Source organism: Bemisia tabaci, chromosome 1 (assembly GCF_918797505.1).
Source record: "Bemisia tabaci chromosome 1, PGI_BMITA_v3".
Classification (NCBI taxonomy): Eukaryota; Metazoa; Arthropoda; class Insecta; order Hemiptera; family Aleyrodidae; genus Bemisia; species Bemisia tabaci.
This window is the reverse complement of record NC_092793.1, coordinates 46,963,862-46,983,254: the sequence shown is the minus strand read 5'-3', so window position 1 is coordinate 46,983,254 and position 19,393 is coordinate 46,963,862. Positions and strand designations below refer to the sequence as shown.

The 19,393-nt window shown below is 39.2% G+C and overlaps 2 protein-coding genes across 7 annotated transcripts in view; one reads left to right on the top strand and one right to left on the bottom strand.

Annotated features, from left to right (window-relative positions):
* The window catches only part of ort (glycine receptor ora transientless), a 212,674-nt gene extending 201,879 nt beyond the window's left edge, over window positions 1-10,795 (top strand). For all 6 annotated transcript variants that reach the window (XM_072301954.1, XM_019054117.2, XM_019054116.2 and 3 more), the window contains one exon: window positions 527-10,795. In XM_072301954.1, coding sequence (XP_072158055.1) covers window positions 527-709 — 183 coding nt within the window. In that variant the 3' untranslated portion in view covers window positions 710-10,795. The remainder of the gene's footprint in view (window positions 1-526) is intronic.
* A 2,026-nt stretch (window positions 10,796-12,821) lies between these two features.
* LOC109038817 (uncharacterized) lies at window positions 12,822-18,471 on the bottom strand. The gene is made up of 4 exons (XM_072306555.1): window positions 18,141-18,471; window positions 16,135-16,457; window positions 14,903-15,147; window positions 12,822-13,051 (listed from the first exon to the last, which is right to left on the bottom strand). The coding sequence occupies exons 2-4, from the start codon at window positions 16,259-16,261 to the stop codon at window positions 12,827-12,829; spliced, it is 597 nt and encodes a 198-aa protein (XP_072162656.1). The 5' UTR covers window positions 16,262-16,457; window positions 18,141-18,471; the 3' UTR covers window positions 12,822-12,826.
* Window positions 18,472-19,393: the final 922 nt, after the last annotated feature.

Sequence of the window (19,393 nt, the reverse complement as noted above, 5' to 3'; positions counted from 1 at the left end):
TGAATATTTTTGCTGAAAATTAAGCTTTGAGTGTGATTATCATTCATTTCTCAGCCGATAATACGTGCTCCTCCAGGTCGGGTTTGTTTACATTGGGTCAACTTAGGAGCTCCATGATAGGCCAAAACTGATGAACCAATCAGAGAGCGGCACAGAGATGGCAATACTCTCTCGTATACAGCTACACTGGAAAAAAAAACACATTGAATCTAGAGTCCAGACTCTTAAAAACATCGACAAGAAAATTTACTCTTGATTCAATCAGAATCTAGCTTAAATCAAGAACCAAGCTTCATAATTTAAGCGGATTTCGTTTTGATTCAAGCAAAAATCCGATAAAATCAAGAGTATTTTTTCTTGTCAATATTTTCAAGAGTCTGGACTCTAGATCCAATGTGTTTTTTTTCCCAGTGTACTCTATTCCGCGCAAGGGGGCGACGTGTTTTTTGCCTCTACTTTTTTGGTGAACCAACCCACGTTGTCTAGTACCATTAGTTGATTAATTCTTGATACTTTCTCTCGGCAGGAGAACGCGCGATTGCTGACGGGGCAACCGACGCCGCAGCAAAGGCCGAACCCTGCAGCCGCACTAGCTCAAAAACAGCGGACCAGGGCCATCAACATCGACCGCTTCTCCCGGGTCTTCTTCCCGCTCCTCTTCACCATCCTCAACTGCACCTATTGGTTCATGTTCGCCGAGTTTTTGTAAAACCAGTCCATCGAGCACCACCCTCAACCTAGGTTTATGCTGTTAGTGCTTCGCTATTGCTTCGGTAGCACCGTCATTCTCCAGTTTCCCTCCCCTCAGTCCACTTCCCGCGTTCGTCGTTCCCCTCACGAAAGAACCTAACTACATTTCAATGTTGCAAAATTTCCCCTGCGGACCGATTATTGAGATTGATAGACAAAGCTGTAGACAAAGAAGACCAAAGCACTTGATTTTCACCGCAATTATGCAGATTAAATCGCGATTTCACCGGCTTTCCATCTGAAAACACCGTTTTGGGAGCCTTCCCATCTTCACACGTGACCGATTGCAATCCACACGGTCGCGTGGTCGAGAAGTTTGAAATTGGTAGACAAAGCTATAGACAAAGAAGAAAAAATATATATTCAGGTATATATCCTGTTGGTGAAAGTGGGTGGTTGCAATGGACAGACGAAAGAGGTAATAGACTAACTAGCGGCAACCCACGAGAGACCCGATAGCTAGCCCATCATTTTCTCCCCTAGTCTGTAGGAGCCATCCATTTCAACCAAGAGGAATGCTCCCTACTCACTATGACTTCTTTGTCTATCGCTTTGTCTATCGCTTTGTCTATCAATTTCAATAATCAGTCCGCTGGCGAATCGCATTTTTACCGGAGGGAACATTGGGCATTTCTAAACGGAGATGTTATTGATTTTTCTTCTGATCTCTGCAAAAATTAAAGAAAAATTTGGGCAAAAGTTGACACCCCGCGTGAGAAACGAATTTGTTTGAGTCGATTTTGCAACCTTGGAATGGAGTCACGTTCCTCCGTCCGGGAAAAGACGAGTTGAACTACATTTTGCAATTTGGAACTATAAATTCTAGCCCGGTTTAAAAACAACGTATGTGCCATTAGTTTCCCCATGCACATAAGTGTTTTTCCAGAAGAGCCAGAATTGGACGTATTTCTATCAAACGAAACTATGTGCATTATGACGTGAGCCCTGTCATGCATATATTTTTATGAGTCTCAGGGCTCATGTCTTTATGCACATAGTTCCGTTTGATAGAAATACGTCCAATTTATAGTTCCAAATTGCAAAATGCAGTTCAGTTGTGGTGTTTAATTGCATCGCCCCTAAGAGTGCCTTACCCGTCTTTTTGCATCCCACGATCAGTGGGTTCACTCTCTCGAATCAGCAAATTTTCGTGTGATGGAGTAATTTTGTCTTCTTCTTCTTCCTCTTATTTCCAGGCAGCACATTTGGACTGATTTAGGCAGAATCAGCATAGCTGCATTTTACGCTGCCTAATTTTCTCTCAAAATTATCATTTCGACAAAGAACCAAACAAGAAGACGGCTGGAAACTTCATGTAAATTTCCTTTGAATTTTGAAGAATGTACTTCCAAAATTTCAAGACAGAATTCGTACTCTCTTTCGTCGAAAATAACAAAATACGAGAGGAAACTAAGCAACGTCTGATGTAGTTAACTTGATTACGGTTGAATCAATCCATTAATTACATGGCGTATGGCTAAAGGGAGATAATATTTTTGACCGAGAAAAAATCTGTTCATTGGGAAAGTGTGGCAGAACTTTACATTCACTCTTACATTAAAAGTATCCGTGCTAAACATTTGAATTTTTACCAATCAAGATTGAATTGGGTCGAGAACCACTATACAATTTTGGTGTTCATTGTGAAATGGTTTCTTCAAGTTTTGACTCCATCATCATCATCATAAATGATAAAACTGCAAAATTTTCTTTACGTCACTTGCTAAGGCAATCTGCTAGTCTTTGTCAAAGAGCGGATTTCTCACCTCCGAAGCAGTCCGGCACCTTCTCTTTTAAGGGTACCTATCTGCCACTTCGGACTTGCTGAACTTTTGCTGTTTATTTTACCTTGTTAATTTTTGATTCATTCATTAATTCACTCGTTATTTTATTTCTTTCTTTCAAAGGAATTTCCGCCAATAAAACTCGAATCATCCCTCTTATAAGATTAATCGATTACAGAGCAGGTTATTTTTTCAAAGTATGTTTCCTTCGAAAAACGAAAGAAAAAATTTATTTACTTGGAAATAAATTCAAGTGGTGCTAATAAGTCTCCCATTTCCCGGTCCCCTATAAGATACGTTAAAAATCTGAAGGTTTATAGTGCGGACCACTGAAAGTTCGTAAACCTCATCTTGTGTTTTTAAGGATTGGGCGCTCTTCGGGACGATGGAAGATTTTTTAACTGACATTAAACCCCAAGACAAGATCGAGCCTGGTTGCATGAAACATATTTTCCTAACTTTTTTTTCCAAGATCATTTGCATAAATTATCGTAACCGCGAAATTTACAACCTAACCAGAAATTGGAAGAACGTAAGAATCGTTCAATAGACTATTTTTTGCTCTACTTTTTTTAAAGGAGATAGGGGAGGAGAAGAAGGGGACAGGAAAATAGTTTTACATGGATATTTTGCACTGTTGAGTGACCAATATGTGTCCTGAAGCGACAAAACAGGCATTGATTTGAAATTTTAGTCAAATCTTCGACGTATTTTAGTCAATGTTATAATTCTTTAACCAATGATTCATTAGATGAGTCCGTTTAAGTGTAAGAAGCTCATCCGGTTTTTACTACAATACTCATGTGAAAATGAAGCTTGTAATAAAGAATTGCCAGGAGTTTTAACCGTAAAAACTAGCAGTATGAAGGATTTTCGAATTCGGTTTGAAAAAGACTGAAGGACGGTGAAACATGAGAAGTAATTGATTTTTCGCTATTTTCTGAAGTTTTCAGAAATTTCGGGACTTTTTCTCAGACGCTCCTTGAAATTTCCGCGTCTTGAAGTCCTCTTAAAATTGCCGCAAGTAAAGACATGACACGGACTTGAAGAATGGATGGGGACTTTCAAGGAGGTTCTAAGATGGGTTCTAAATAGGTAGAGTTTTAAGAAGCATAAACCGTTAGCCGAAGTTTATACTGACAGCACAAACCAGTGGCGTGGCGTGAATTGCGATGTATCGATTGTTATGCCATTTAAACTTATGGTAAAGAATCGATTATTAAGGTGTTCGCTGCGAACACCCTATTTATCGATCCTTTTCCATAGGTTTAAATGGCATAACAATCGATACATCGCAATTCACGCCACGCCACTGGCACAAACCTTAAGTAGGTCTCTCGCGGAGAAGGAGTTTGGGATTTGAGATCTTCAACTTTTGACGAGCAAATATTCTAGAAATAGTCGACGCAAAAAGTATCTTACATATTATAAGGAGAGATAGAATGTCCTTGATAATTCTTACATTCAACAACATATGATGCGGACATGTCTGACATTAATTAGGACTTTGCGGACATTAATTAAATAAGGAGTTTAAGAGAAAATGTTTCATTATGAATAATTGGCGATAAAATCAGATCTGAATAAACTACTGAAAATACTTAAATCACCTCATCTAGGTTCAGCGACGACTTGCAAATGCGATAGCGTAACGTGAGGACTGTGTTAGCACAAGCGAGAAAATTTCAGGCGCTCTCATACGACTATTCGGCCTCGAGAGGTGTGCCTCTTGCATACACACAAAATTGCAGGCGCTTCAGTTTCCTTATTCTCGGCGCGGCGCCTAGCTCCGCCTGTTGGTGCTCAAGGGAGGGATACAATCGAGCTGATCATAGACGCTGTTAGTGTTACGTTACAGAAAACGATATATATCGATTAATTATCATTAAAGCATTAAGAGATGTTATGTGATCGTTATTATTTGGATCCAATTAAATCTGACCGTGAATCCGATGGTGACCCCATGAGCGAAATAACGTCTATAGCAACCTCGGAGTTCAGGTGAATCATGTAGCATCGCTGAAGCATTGCTATTTATATTTTAATTGTTTTTTTTTTATAATCTATCATACAGCCATCCCGGAAAATTTACTTGTAATGATTTGTAAAATTAATATTCACGATGATTCTGCTGAAACGTTCTGGTAGGAAGTTTTGCGGAAATGTTAAGAACCCTAAGTTGACTCTATTATGTCGTAAAATATTTCAATTTCTGTGAGGATGATCTCTCGCCCAAATTTCTCATTCGCATTTTTCCGCCGAAAGCCATCTTTTTACATACAGTTTTTTGCATTTTTTTATGTTTCGCAAACAAGCAATATCTTTTATCGAACTTCAAAAAAATGTAAGGGGATACAAATCACCATAAGGAGACGTACTTCCATTTACTCCTCCTCGCAACAAGCCAGTTTTGAGCAGTCGGACGTGCTTTTTAACCACTTTTAAAAGTAAAAATGAAGACGTACATAAAAGCATATTTTTTACTTCCTCGTTTTTAGTCTATGATGAAATGAGGGGCTGTTTAAAGTTCTATCGATGAGGCTGTTTTCCACTGATTATAGCTTCTCCATTGAATGGTGCTTTCTGGGCCACTTTCCTTCTGCTAGAACTCTTCTCTTCGCTTTTGCAAAAACTCCATTTTTATTTTCAGGGTCCCTAACTCGAGAAGTATATATTTTTCTTTTCAGCCAATTTAACAGTGTTTCTCTACCCCTTATTGGATTAACCTGAGTGACCCTCCGAAAATTTCCACTCGACATGACGAGATAGTTAATTCGTCTCCGGTGGTGACCGCAGCTCACACACGAAGCCCTCTTGGGCAGTTGAGCGAGAAGCAGGTTATGCAAAACCCAGAGAGGCTTGCAAATTGAAAATTCGTGCTTTGGCGACCAGGCGAGACGGGTTTACTGAACCGTAATCTGGACCGCAGCCAGTGGCGTGGCGTGAATTGCGATGTGTCGATTTTTATACCATTTAAATCTATGGTAAAGAATCGATTATTATGGTGTTCGCTGCGCACACCCTGTTTATCGATCATTTTCCATAGGTTTAAATGGCATGACAGTCGATGTATCGTAATGCACGCCACGCCACTGGACGTAGCTCTCATGAATGATGCATCAAGGGCGCATTTGAAACGCTGACTCCAACGTAAGGACGTAACTGAATTTTCACACGAACCCGGGAAATCGTAGAGTATTCTAGCCAATGAGGCTTATCTCGAAGTTGAGTGAAGTCTTTTCATCCGCGAAAAGGACGCTTCCTTGCTCTGAACTGCCCTCTTGACGGCTCGGTCCTCACATGAGTATCACATCGTAAACTTAATGCGGTGGTCAGTGCCCTTTTCCCTTCTTTAAGTTGCATTACGCATTCTTGAATAGCAACGCTATTCAAAAGAGCTTTCTCGTGGGAGAAAACAGAGGGCGCTGAAGAAAACCGCAACGCACTTTGGTCTAAATAATGGAGTAGTTGGTGCGCTAACCACAGAATCTTGAGGATTTCAGCTTATATAAATCAGCAAATAATATTAAGACATCCAAGCGCCAAGTTTCCACGTCCAGTATCCCGGAGTTTTGCGCATACGACGTGATCCTCCTTCTTTCTCCGGCTTCTTTTATTACCTTCAGCTAATCCTTGTTGTTAGTGGAACAACCAGTGCAAATGTGAGTTTATTAAAGGTGGAAGAAACCATGGCATGTACAGCACTGGAAAATTAAGTCGCTTGGATCTAGAGTCCAGACTCTGAAAAACATTGACACGAAAAAATACTCTTGATTCAATCGGATTTTTGCTTGGATCGAGAACCAAGCCCCTTAATTTAAGCGTCTTTCCTTTTGATTCCAGAAAAAATCCGATTGACTCAAAAGTTTTTTTACTTGTTATTGTTTTCAACAGTCTGGACTCTAGATCCAAGCGATTTTAAATCGCTTGGATCTAACGTGCGGAGATCTCCAGTGAGTGGATGAAATCATGCACCGTGTTTCTCAAGGGGCGATATCTCCATTATTGGACGCACTAACTAGGCGTGCGGATGGATCTCACTATTTTCTGCTAGTGCATTCGCTTAAACCATGGAAACGCGACCCTTTGACTGATGCTGCTCCTCCGTCCGTATTTTTCGTCTCCAGCGGGCCGATTATTGAAATTGATAGACAAAGCTATAGATAAAGAAGACATAGGGGTTATGGAGCGATCCTATTGGTTGAAATGCGTGGTTCTTATAGACTAAGGGAGAAAATGATGGACTAACCGTCGGGTTTCTCGTGGGTTGCCATTAGTTTGTCTATCACCCACTGCCTTTGTCCATTGCAACCACCAGCTTTCACCAACAGGATCCCTCCACATCCCTTTTGTCATCTTTGTCTATAGCTTTGTCTATCAATTTCAATAATCGGCCCGCAGGCGACCAAAATACGGAGAACGCATCGTGACGTTTTGTACATGCACGTTGGTTAAGCATGTTTGAATAAATTTTGGGGGTAAATATTTATTTCTTGTTCTGTACAATATTTATCATTTATCGAGGGTTGAACGGAAACACCGATGTAGCATAAAAATCGGCGGGTGGAGTACATTGTAACTTACTGTGATGCAGTATTTGCTCGCTTGTATCAAAACATAAAGCCCGGTTAATAGATTATTATCCCTACACGGAAAATTTGTCTAGCCTATCTGGAAAATTTAAGGAGAAATACGAGTAACGACACTAGTTTATAATAGTGCGGCTGCTCCATTCTTTCGTTGCTGACACACAAAGATGAAAAACCCTCGATTTACGCCATCATACGACATTCATTCGTTCGCTCAGCGACAGAAATGCAAGTAAGGCAATCCATTAAAACAAAGTGCATTATTAAACACTCGTATAGTAAGAGAAATATTTTTCAGCGTGGTACCCTGAGGAGAGAGAAATTATATTGCGATCGGAAAAAGTTAAACCTGCGTACTGCAATGCAACTAACTCTCCTTTGTATTTCCCAGGATTAATGTTCGCAATTCATTCTGAGGGCTCGTCCAACGGCCAAAGGTTGGCTTCCTGTCAAATTTCTTCTTTTGTCTTTTAAAATCATGACATCAATACGGACGCTCCCTCTCCAAAAGCAAATTATTCTCGCAGGATAAACACTCCATTTTAATGCACCGTCAAAAGGGTCGACTATGTCACAAATGGGCGGATTTAGTAGAATTTATGGATGAAGCCGCTGCTGTATTCTCCATCTATCGCCAGGAATAAATTGCCGCTATATGCTTTGTTCCTTGTCGATCCCCTGTCCTCGTGTTTTCCTTCCGTTCAACAAACGAAGCGTTACCATGGTTCCGCGATACGCCCTAAAATGCAACTTTTCGTGCTCCAAAGGTGTCTGTGGTGCATATACACAAAGTTGAAGGCGCTGCGATATCTGCTTTGAATTTAGTAGTGTGAGCGGCGCGCTTCTACAAGTTGCCCGCGGAATTTGCTCCAATGGATCAGATGGCCAACGATCTTTTGCCGTCATTATTGCGTACTCTTTTATACTTTGGTAGTACGCCTTGTGAAATATTTCGGAAAAAAACGAAAAACTGGTATTTTTGACGAGTTCAAAAGCTTTACGCAAGAAATTGAGAGGGTGAACTGGACTTTTTATTTGCTTATTTTTACTGTAAAAAATATTACGAGGTATATTTCCCTTTTGGTATATTTTAATTCATTGCTTTGTTACGATTCTTTTACAATATTCTTTTTTGTGAACTGCTCGCTATTATGGTATTAGGACGTTTAATTTTTGTGCAAGGAAATTAATCACAGTCACCTCTCCAGAATTTTTTAGACCTCTATACCCGCCCATGAGGAGTAATTCCTAAAAATTTCGTGACAAAATTTTGATCGCTTTCCCCATGAAGTTTTCTAGTCGCAGAAAAATTGAATTCACTAAAACAAAAAGAACCGTTTCCTCAACAGTTTTTTGTTGTGCTGCAGTAAAATTTAAGTAGCGGCGAAAAAGTTTCTTTCAACGCATTTTTTTTTCTTTTTTTCCGACGAATAGGAAAACTTTGTAGTGACACAGAAATATTTATGGTAACAAGGAAACTTACTCGATTCCATGACAAGCGACATTCCGTGTTGATCAGCGTCATTTCCTTGAAATCAAAGGTCGACCGTGGAGGATTCCAAGAATGTAACCGTCTCGGGTTTTTTTCATTATCGGCTTGTTTCCTGGTTGAAAAGGCGTTATGCAATATTTTCTTCAAAAATTGTCTCTAAAATGAGCGGAAATTTAAAGATATTGCAATAGGAATATGATAATTATTTTAGGATGAAACATTGCAGATATGACAAAATTAGATAGAAAGGGGCACAAATAAGGGCGAAGGAGACAGCTTTTCAATCGAGCACTGTACGTAGCACTGCTGCTTTATGCACGGTCTTGTAGTTATAAACCACCATCTCACTCGCATAAAACTGACATCGCCTGGCAAACAACGTATCCACCCACCCCATCTAAAAGATAAGAACATATTACATCCTGCTTACCTCCATTTTTTTAAATTTAGATAGATCGTGTTTCTTCACTCCGACCTGTTACCTGTTAGTAGTCTGGTTAGGTTAGGTTTTAAGTACCTAAACTGAGCAAATCCCTAGTTTTTGTAGAACTTTGGAATTTTTATATTATGACACCTCAGCTTACTCCGGCAGCTGCAAAAAAATTGTGTATAGAATATATGATTATTCGTAGATTTATGCCTTAAAGTACCTATGACAATTTTTTTAACGTTGAGCAATTTCCTTTCAAACCAATCTCATGGTCAATTTGTAGATTTTACTTTCGAACATTCATTCATTGAGCATCCGTTCAGTGAGGCACCCTTTTGTACAGATGCCATTGAAGGATCTTATTTTAAACAGCTATTTTCGAAAAGGAACAGCTATTCTTACAGCAAAATATCTGGCCTCAAAACTGTTAGGCTTCTTTTACATACCCACCACGTACATTTTTATCTTACACATTTTTTTAAAAGTTTTAATATAAGTAGAGTCCATCCCAAATAAGTTTAAGCGCGTTTAAAGTAAGAAGGGAGATCCGCCATCTTAATTCTTGTATTTACTTCCAATTCCAAACTGAAGGTAGCTGATCTCCTGCCGTACTACGAAAGTGCTTGAACTTATGGCGTTGACTCTGAGCAAATGTCAAAATAAATCAAGAATAATTATAAATTATTGATGTATGTGCGGTTTTTTAAATTGTAAGAAAGGAAGGTATCAAAAAAGATGAGCATCATTGGAAATGAATTTTTAAGTTTTTTTTAAGCAACCACTCCAGTCGATAATTTTTTCCCTTCGGTTCATCGCAGGCTTAGGGGCTGCATACGTACATTTATTTTAGTATATTATGACGCTGATTTCGAAGAATATCTCCATTTCTCTCGATTTAATTTAGTTAATGTGGCAATTTTTAACAAAATCGCCCGAAAAAGTGAGGTCATTTTTAGAACCAATGCCAAATATCTACCAATGCTAGCTCCAAAGTCAGAGGCAAATTTACCTTAAACGTTATCAAAGTTTTAAGAAAGAGGCAACTGTACATTTAGGAGAGATATTCTTCTCAGCATTTTTTTTTATTACACTACTCTTCTTTAAAGTCTGAGCTACAGGTTGACAGCAACGGTGATATTGTTCATTTAATATTCTCATTGATACCAATATGCTTCGTAAGCAGCCTGTGGCCTCAAAATAAACAAGGAAAAAAAATGGAAAAATCCCCGTTGGAAAGATAAGGTATCAATAATTATTGCAAACAATGGAGGTAATTAATTTAGGATACTTACCTTTACACTCGTACAATGCTACCAGTAATGAAAGACACCGCGTTTGAACACTCTAGCGTTGCCAAATTCTTCTCTATAAAATACAAGTTTCCTGGAAAACTTGGATGTTTTGTTTGAGGTTTCCAGAGAGTCTCGCTTGCAATTAAACGCATGAGACCTACTTTAAAATGGTCTTCACTAAAAATGCCAAAATTATTGTGTATATGTATAGGTATCGACGCTGTTAATTGTTACTCCTTGTAAATAAAAAGCGCACTTGAAATTTAAAACTATGTTAATTGTACATTTTCTAGTTTGAGATGATTTTATTAATTGATTGCGTTCGTTGTTATGTTATTACAAACAGGGTTCTCACTTACTTTTATTAATTTACATCATAGGACTTATGCCGTACTCGCAGTAAATAACTTTGTTGAGATTGTAATATTATTTGCAAATACATCATATTTTTTATTGAACTTCCAATTGTCTACATTCATAATTCGATCACCCTGAAATGACTTATGTTAGAGTTTAAAATCACTATCAACATAAAGTCATATCTTCTTACAAGTATGTAGAGTAATGGGGAGGGTGCATATGGAGAGACAGACATACAGGCTGTAAAATCATATCAGTCATCGTCTTTTATTTTTCTTTTTTTTTTAGTAGCAACTATTCTCAGCTTCTATTCTCCAACAACAGAGCACAGTTTTTTTTCTTCAGCAACAGAAGGAACACCATTTCATCGTTTGAAAAAAAAAATGAAGAAGAAGAAGAAGAAGAAGAAGAAGAAAGAAGAAGAAGAAGAAGAAGAAAGGAAAAAGGATTCGTTTGGTTCCAAAAATAATTTTTTTTCATGGATTATCTTATGGGAAGAACAGAACGAAAAAATGTAATTATTTTATACAGGAAGAGACCAGGATAGTGTGTACACTGTACACCCATGTAAGAGAAGTCTATCTACATTGCACACGTGCTGTTTCCTTCACACGTCCTACAGCATCCCTACAGTCATGTAAGCGCTAATACGCGTTTCACGCCAACAACTGACCGACTGCACTGCGTTTGGCGCAATGCGAGAAGTATTCACGCAGTCTTTTAGGCGCTACTACGGCCCGCACTGTTTGGCGCAATGCGTGAAGTATTCCGAAAGTCTTGCAGGCGCTAATGTACGTTTAACGCCGGCCGCACTGTGTTTGGCGTGATTATTCGAACTCGCGTTTGAATAATTGCGGCATCGAATAATAGAGCTTAAAAAGCCTATGCTGTGTTCTGACGCCGTATGAGCATTCCAACGTTGCCTCGTTTCTCCCGATTACTTATTTTTTCCCAGAAAAGTTAGGAAAGTTTTTTATACCCGCGATCATTATTCAATCTTTTCACTTCATTTTATCATCAGAAGGAAAGACATCGATGACTTGTCAACAAACTAACGTAAACTTGCTTTAACATAAAAATGCGTTTATTTTCCAACGGTTCTCTGTTTTGCCAAACTTCTACCTCAAAATAACTTCATTTTAAATTCGCGCATTCCTGCAATAGATGCTGATGTTTCTGTTTGCGCAATCCTTTTGCTAATTCGCGCAATCCACATACATTTTCTGAGACGTTTCGCGCAATCCTGGATTACCGTACTGATTATAATCTTCGGCACGAAAATTCCTTAGGTAATGGTTGACCTGGAAACTGAAATTTTGATTATCAAAAAAAAAAAAAATCTCAAAATAATCCACCCAAAGGTGAAAATTTGAATCATGTCCAGAGTGAATTTAACCCAATCTGAGGATCCACGACATACGATGTCACGGTGGATCGAACCTTTGTGGTGGAGGGGGGGGGGGGCTTGATGTAAAAATTTGGAAACCAGTGGCAATATTGCAAGTTGGCAACACTGTTTTTCCTATATTTAAATCCATTCAAAATATTGATTTATATGAGGCAAGCTGCCTCGCCAAGAATCGATTGTTTTACACACATTTAAATTGAGAAGAAAAAGTGTTGGCAACTTTCGATAATCGCCTTTTTTGGAAGCTTGTATCTACGTTAAAAGGGAATACAGAATCGTGAAAAAGTTTCCATTGGTCTTCTCGAAAAATTATCTTTAAGGAACGCCCCATCAAGTTTATGATTTGACGGTATGAAAATCAAAATTTTCATTTTTAGTCAAAGATTCGATGTCCGATCTCCTCCAATGGCTTGTCCCGTCGTGCTACACTTTAAAAGTGATTGTTTCAGAGGCGGATCCAGAAATTTGGCAACACCGACTTCCCTCCATTTAAACCTATGTTGAATAATCGATTATTTTCGGAGCACCTGACACCTACAAGAATCGATTTATTTCCATAGGTTTAAGGGGGGGGGGGGGAAATGTTGCCGATTTGCTGGATCCGCCAATGGATTGTTCTCCCTCTTTCATTTTCAATGTGAATCACTTACTGCAGTCTTTTTCTCTCTCGCATGATGTCTACCTAAAGGTTCAGAGGAGAAAAAAACGAAGTGAGGTTGGGTTAAATAAAACTGTAATTGCAGGCAATTTTTCCTAACTCTGTCGGCACAATCGAGTAGTAGTTGAGTTTGTCGCCTCGCGCGTGATCGGTTCTCTTCCGCCAGCTGGAGAGACTCGTAATGCTCTTGACTAAAGGCAAGAGCAACGATGAAGCTGAAGACGGGCTGGCTGTAATATCGCCGGCATTCAGAAATTTCAGCCTTTCGCACCACAGATTCCACATTACCTGCAACCCAAGTTTCGGTAAATTCCATTAATGAAAAAAAGAATTAAAAAAGAACAGGGTGTCTAGCATCAGGAAAAACCGGAAAATATCAGGAATTTTGGCCGATCAGGAAAAAATCAGGAAAATCGGAAAAATCGGACGTTTTATCAGGAATTTTTCTTTCGCGAATCTCCTCAGCGGAGAAAGTCTTACTGCTTTTTGCCTACAGTGCCAGGAGTCGAGGAAAATCAGGAAAATATCAGGAATTTTCAAAATGAAAAAATCAGGAATTTTGTATAAAATATCAGAAAAAATCATGATTTTTTAAAATTAAAAAATACTAGACACCCTGAAAAAGGACTGGGATTGTTCAAATGGAGGAGTAAAACGGAAGTGGTGGGGTTAATATGGGGCTAGGGAGTGATCTTTTCCTAAATTAAGGCGTTGGGTGCAGAAAGGGCCTCTCCCGGTTGCGGTGTTTCAGAATTTCCAGTGCTGATTGGATTGCATACTGCAAAAAAGAACCAAGAGCATTCCAATGTTTCTAGGATTGTGCAACGTACATTCTTTGAAAAATATCTACTGAAATAATGAAAAAAATCAAATTTACAAAGGTAATTTTCGTCTTGAACTCATAGCTTATACAGGGGTGATCCAAAAGTCCCTTCCACCCCCTCTAACTTTTTACCTAATTGAGATAAAGATTTGAAACTTGGGGGATATTCCTAGGTCAAAGGGAGCTACTTTTCGGCCCCCCTAAAATTTTCAGGGGGGCCCCCCTTGGGGGGGCAACGGCCCCCAACTTTGAATTTTCAAATGGGAAGACCCCCTTTGTGATAGCTCGTTCGAAAGAGCATAAAAAAAGAAAACTTTTCGCGCAAACCCGAAGTCAATATCTCAAACCGTTTCAAAATGGCGGCCGGTTAAAGTTCAAAATGGCCGAAATTTCACACCGGTTATTTTTCGATGGATTTGCGCGAAAATCGGTATGTAGGGGTATTTTGACACGAGAAAAACGAATTTGACGTTAGATTATCAAAAAAAACAAAATTTTCAAAATGGCCGCCGGTTAAAGTTCAAAATGACCAAAAATTTATTTTTCATAAATCTAAGTTCAAATGTGTTTATCTTATGCCAAATTACTCTCAAATTCCAAGTTTTAGGCAAATCCATCAGGAAAAACCCAAGGTGACAATTTTCGGCCATTTTAAACTTTAACCGGCGGCCATTTTGGAAATTTCGGTTTTTTTGAAAATCTAACGTCAAATTCGTTTTTCTCGTGTCAAAATACCCCTCCATACCGATTTTCGCGCAAATCCATCGAAAAATAACCGGTATGAAATTTCGGCCATTTTGAACTTTAACCGGCCGCCATTTTGAAACGGTTTGAGATATTGACTTCGGGTTTGCGCGAAAAGTTTTCTTTTTTTATGCTCTTTCGAACGAGCTATCACAAAGGGGGTCTTCCCATTTGAAAATTCAAAGTTGGGGGCCGTTGCCCCCCCAAGGGGGGCCCCCCTGAAAATTTTAGGGGTGCCAAAAAGTAGCTCCCTTTGACCTAGGAATATCCCCAAGTTTCAAATTTTTATCTCAATTAGGTAAAAAGTTAGAGGGGGTGGAAGGGACTTTTGGATCACCCTGTATTGAGAGTGAATATGAAACTTGTATAGATGATCAGTTTTTATTTTCAGGGTAACGAAAGTTGCGATAATCGTAACAACGATAATCGATCATTCACGCCACGCCACTGATGAACAGGATGTTCGAAACGAACGCCTCAATAATAGATTCTTTACTATTGCGTCAAATGGGGAAATATCGATAATCGATCATTCACGCCTCGCCACTGAGCATTCTGTTAGATAAACTTACCGCTCTATTCTCGAATCCTCCTAATTCAAAATACCGCGTCTGCTCGTTACAAAGTTGTGCCTTTATCGTTCTCCTCCGTTTCCTCTTGAAAATAGTTAAATTTGCAGACTCTATAGCACACACAGATAATAACTCGAAATTTTCTATTTCTGGATCAGGGCTCATGTTTCTTGGAAACGCAACTGCGGCCTCCGTCGATGGTTTTAATTGGTCCCCCGCAATGATCAGCTGTGTAGGGGTCACACCTGGTGATAATCAATGAGAATGAATTAGCATATGAATGTAAAAGAGTAAATATATGAAAAAATGTGGCTGAGTTTATGTGAAGAAGAATCTTGATTGACAAAAACTTAAAATTGAGCATGTATTCAAGCTGGGTGTTCTGCGAACATTTTGAGACAAAAAATGCCCAAAAATGTTAAGCAAATCAGGAAGTGCAGCTGTTTGAAGTTTCCAGGGCATAAAACGCTGTTTCAAGGAGAATTTATTTAAAATTTTCTTATCTTGCATTCAGGGCACAAAATTGACGCGTTGCAATACAAATTCCTGCCCTCCTCTACCTCGACTTTTACAAGAAAGCACTGAACCGCTTGAGACTTGTTCTTAGGCATTCTCAGGGTCATTAGAGAGAGTTCTTATTCAAAAACTCAATCCAATTTTTCTGGTGAAAATTCTGTCGCCGTGAATGTAAAGTCTCTTTTCCATGGACGGTTTCAATCATAAAGCCAACAATTAAAACAACAGATTAGAATTAGAATTAGAAAAGCCAACTACACCCCTTAGAGGCCTGGCCTCTCCCTTGCGGGAGGTTAGAGAGAAAATTGTTGTTCTAGAGGTTTGTTTAAATTGTTGACATCTTCGCAATTGCACGTGTGCAAACGTTCCCGATCCTTCCCTAGGCTCCACCAGTCTTTTCCTGCGTGGGTCACCAGTTCATCGCTCCATCTTACCGGCTGTCTGCCCTTGTTCCTTTTCCCGTCCGGTTTCCACACTGTTAATCTACTGTCCCACCTGGTCTCCTTCATCCTGGCCACATGCCCTGCCCAACTCCATTTTAATTCCGCTGCCCTTTCTGATGCCTTAAATGACGCCTTGATGCCTTGGAAACTTTGATAATCCTAATCAAAGTTTCCTTACGGTTGCTTTACGAGAGAAGGAGATAGTTCTGGAAATCAAAAAAAAATTGCCTTTTGGACAACTTCACTTCATGGATTTCATTACACGGTACGTACCCAGATAAACTTGTCTTATCCCATTGCCATTTTCATCGGTCTCTGCGAAGGGACTCTCCACTAGGACCATCTCGGCGAGCTCGGAGTACTCCTTGAACAGCAGCTTCTGAATCCGATTTTGATGCATGATGCGAGACCCCCGTCAGCATTTCTTCCCCTGGACTCACGAAATCGTCTCGTTTTCAAAGTGGCATCTCTTGTTTTGCGCTAACAACTTTCAAGGAAGAGAGTTTCTAGAGTCCTCCAGAGGTTAGATACGATGATTGTTGGCACCCCTGTCGCTTTTTCTGTGTTACGGGCCCCTATGCATTGGAAACCTGAAACTGTCGATAACCAGTATGTGACCAATTGCAGAAAAAGGGCCATATTTTAAATTGAGTTATTCACTCAAGACCGCAAAAGCGTGTCCTACAAACATTTTCGCACAAGGAACGCCAAAACAGGGTTGAACTAATCCTGCTCGATGAAGGTTCAAAGTTTAAAATTCGAGAAAACTTAGCAAAGAGAAAAACTTTAAACATTCTTAAACTTTCATTGTTAGTGCTCAAAATTGCAAATTTACACCCTCTATTGTCATGAAATTACGGACTAGGCAGCTCGCAACGCACTATTTTGTACATAAAGATATATTCCAAGTTTCTTTTCCGTAGCTCAAATTTCAGTTTGCCCACTGAGCTTGAAAAGAAGCATTCCAAAAATAAATTTTTCACATGGACTATGGCCCCTTTTTCCACTCGGTAGCGTAGCTAGAAATTCTTTTTTAAAGGGGAGGGGGGGAGTCCCATTCAAAAACGTGACGATAAATTTACATTATTTTGTGCACGTCTCCGATAATATTTTATGTCTGCCCTCCAAAAGTAAAAGAAAAGGTACAATTAACGAGGCTAAAGGGGGGGAGGTCCAGACCTCCTTGACTATACCTTTTGTCTACGCCACTGTGCCCACTACAAAGGTGTAACCACAGCCTATGCCACCCGCTCCAGCGTGTGTAGGTACACTGTACACCTTTTTGGAGACTTTAACGCCAGGCTATAAAAGTAAGTCATTTCTCCTACTTCACAATTCGGCCATGAAAAATGTGTGACGAGAGAGAATTATAAGAGTTCTCCCTTATTTTCAAGTTACTCATCTCCTTCCCTAAAGGAGGGGTTTAGGGGGCATAGAATACCACCCACGTGGCGGGGGGGGGGGGGACTTCTCGGGAAAATTGGACTTTATTTTTTTTATCATTTTTTGGGCAATTTAATGGTTGTGTCATATTTTCAATTATAAAGATGTCTCGTTTCTTTATAAGAGATGGCGCCTCTTGTTAGCATATTCGGAAACGGCGCTTGGCCTCAGACGCAGAGTTACTTCATTTTAATACCCGGTGATTCTTTGATGAAGCGTCTAGACGCATAAAATACGACTTCAATGTGAAGAGATACTTCCTGGCGTGCATCATTTAAAAAATCAATAAACAGTGTAACAGCGCTGTATAGCGAGTGGTGTAGTGACTTCAGTTAACTCTTTGATGAAGCGCGTGTACGCATAAAAAACGCCTTAAATGTGAAAAGATACTTCCTAGCTTGGCCGCTGAGACCGAATAGTTGTATCATAAAAAAAAACCAATAAACAGTGGGGCATGCTCTTCGTGAGTAAATGACGTTACATCTGAAAATCTTTTTCTGAGTCAATTCATTTTAACAGCCAAAAAACCAGGTTGCAAATACGAACGAGGCTATGACCTGCTTCCATCCGCAATCAGAGAAAAAGTTTATAAAATACGGGGAAAAAAATAAAAAAAAAAAACATTTGCAGTGACGCCTGCTACACGGCGTGGCACATTTGCAGGTTATTCACCATGCATTTAATTGATTCTTATACCCTAATACTGTAAATTTTTTAGCTAACTTGGCAATTCGGACTAACAATAATATAATTTCGGGTGCCTATTTCAATTGAAGGCAATTCTTCATGCAGAAAGTTACTCAATTAAATTCCATCCATATGCATAAAATGCGTACCTTGTTAATGGTTTCTTCAAGTACCCAGTTGCTTGAATATTTGGTGGGAGAAACGATTACAGAAAATTATAAAAGGCGCTGAAAAATCAAAAACAAAAGTGACAAATGACTCTTAATATGCGCACATTAAAACATTATCTCAATGGTTAATGGAAACTTTTACTTTTTATCATATTTTAAAAATTTTGATGGATGAGCTACGTGCACTATCAAGAGACGGAGAAAACATACGAAAAGGTTATAATCTACCACGTGTGTCCGTATCTCAGCTCTCAAATTCTCTAAGAAAGTGAGGATCAGTTTAAAACCATGGCGGCGGGACTTTTTAAATTTTCCTTAATTTTTTTTTTAACTTTCCAACATGACAACCTCCATGTCGCTAACTTGCTCGCAACCGCGTTGCTATGTAAATTAAGGCCTGGTTACACGATCAAATTGAACCATCATATTGGGCCTCTCATTGGTCGCATCTTCACCTCAGGTCTTTTTCCACCTATCAGAGCTTCAGTTTGATGGCTCAATTTGATTGTGTAACCGGAACTTTAAGCTTTCATTCATCCGTTCTGTTAAGCCTATCGATGGCTAACGAACAATATCGCCTACCTGCAAAAGTGCAAACTGACGATTTTGGCGAACGGAGAGAAATTTCGCCATTTTTGAAATTTTAAGGTTGACTTGCAATTTTTTCATACATTACTGCGTCATTGAAGCGCTCCCCTACAAAATTGGAAAAAAAACTAAAGCCATCAGCTTGCATATTATATGTATACTGTAAAATTTGGCGAACTCATGTTTGCCAAAATTATTGCCAGTTAGGCAGTATTTTTCGTTAGCCCTCGCTATCTTAATTGAAGCCCCGTGTTTCTCGCACTAGGAGGATAGAAGGGTAATGTTTTTTGTTTCTATTTGGAATAAATACTTCTAGGTTAAAATGTCTAAAAACTATATTTGTTCCTAATGAAGCTCTCGTGCTTTTTTCAAAATTTCCATCATGATCTGGATCGGCTAGAATAACCGCTATGAATGCCGCAGAATCCGATTCATAAAAAAAAAAAAAAAAAAAAAAAAATAATCAGTTGTCAGTTAACATTTTATTAAGCGGATGTTGCTCGCAAATATGATACCGAGTGAGCTTCAATATCGTGAAAATTCCCTCGATGTTGGAGGTAAAATAGCACACGTGAACAAATCCGTCAATATGCACAAAGCGCCTGCTGCGATACAACTATTCGTGCTCAGTGGTTGACCGTGTT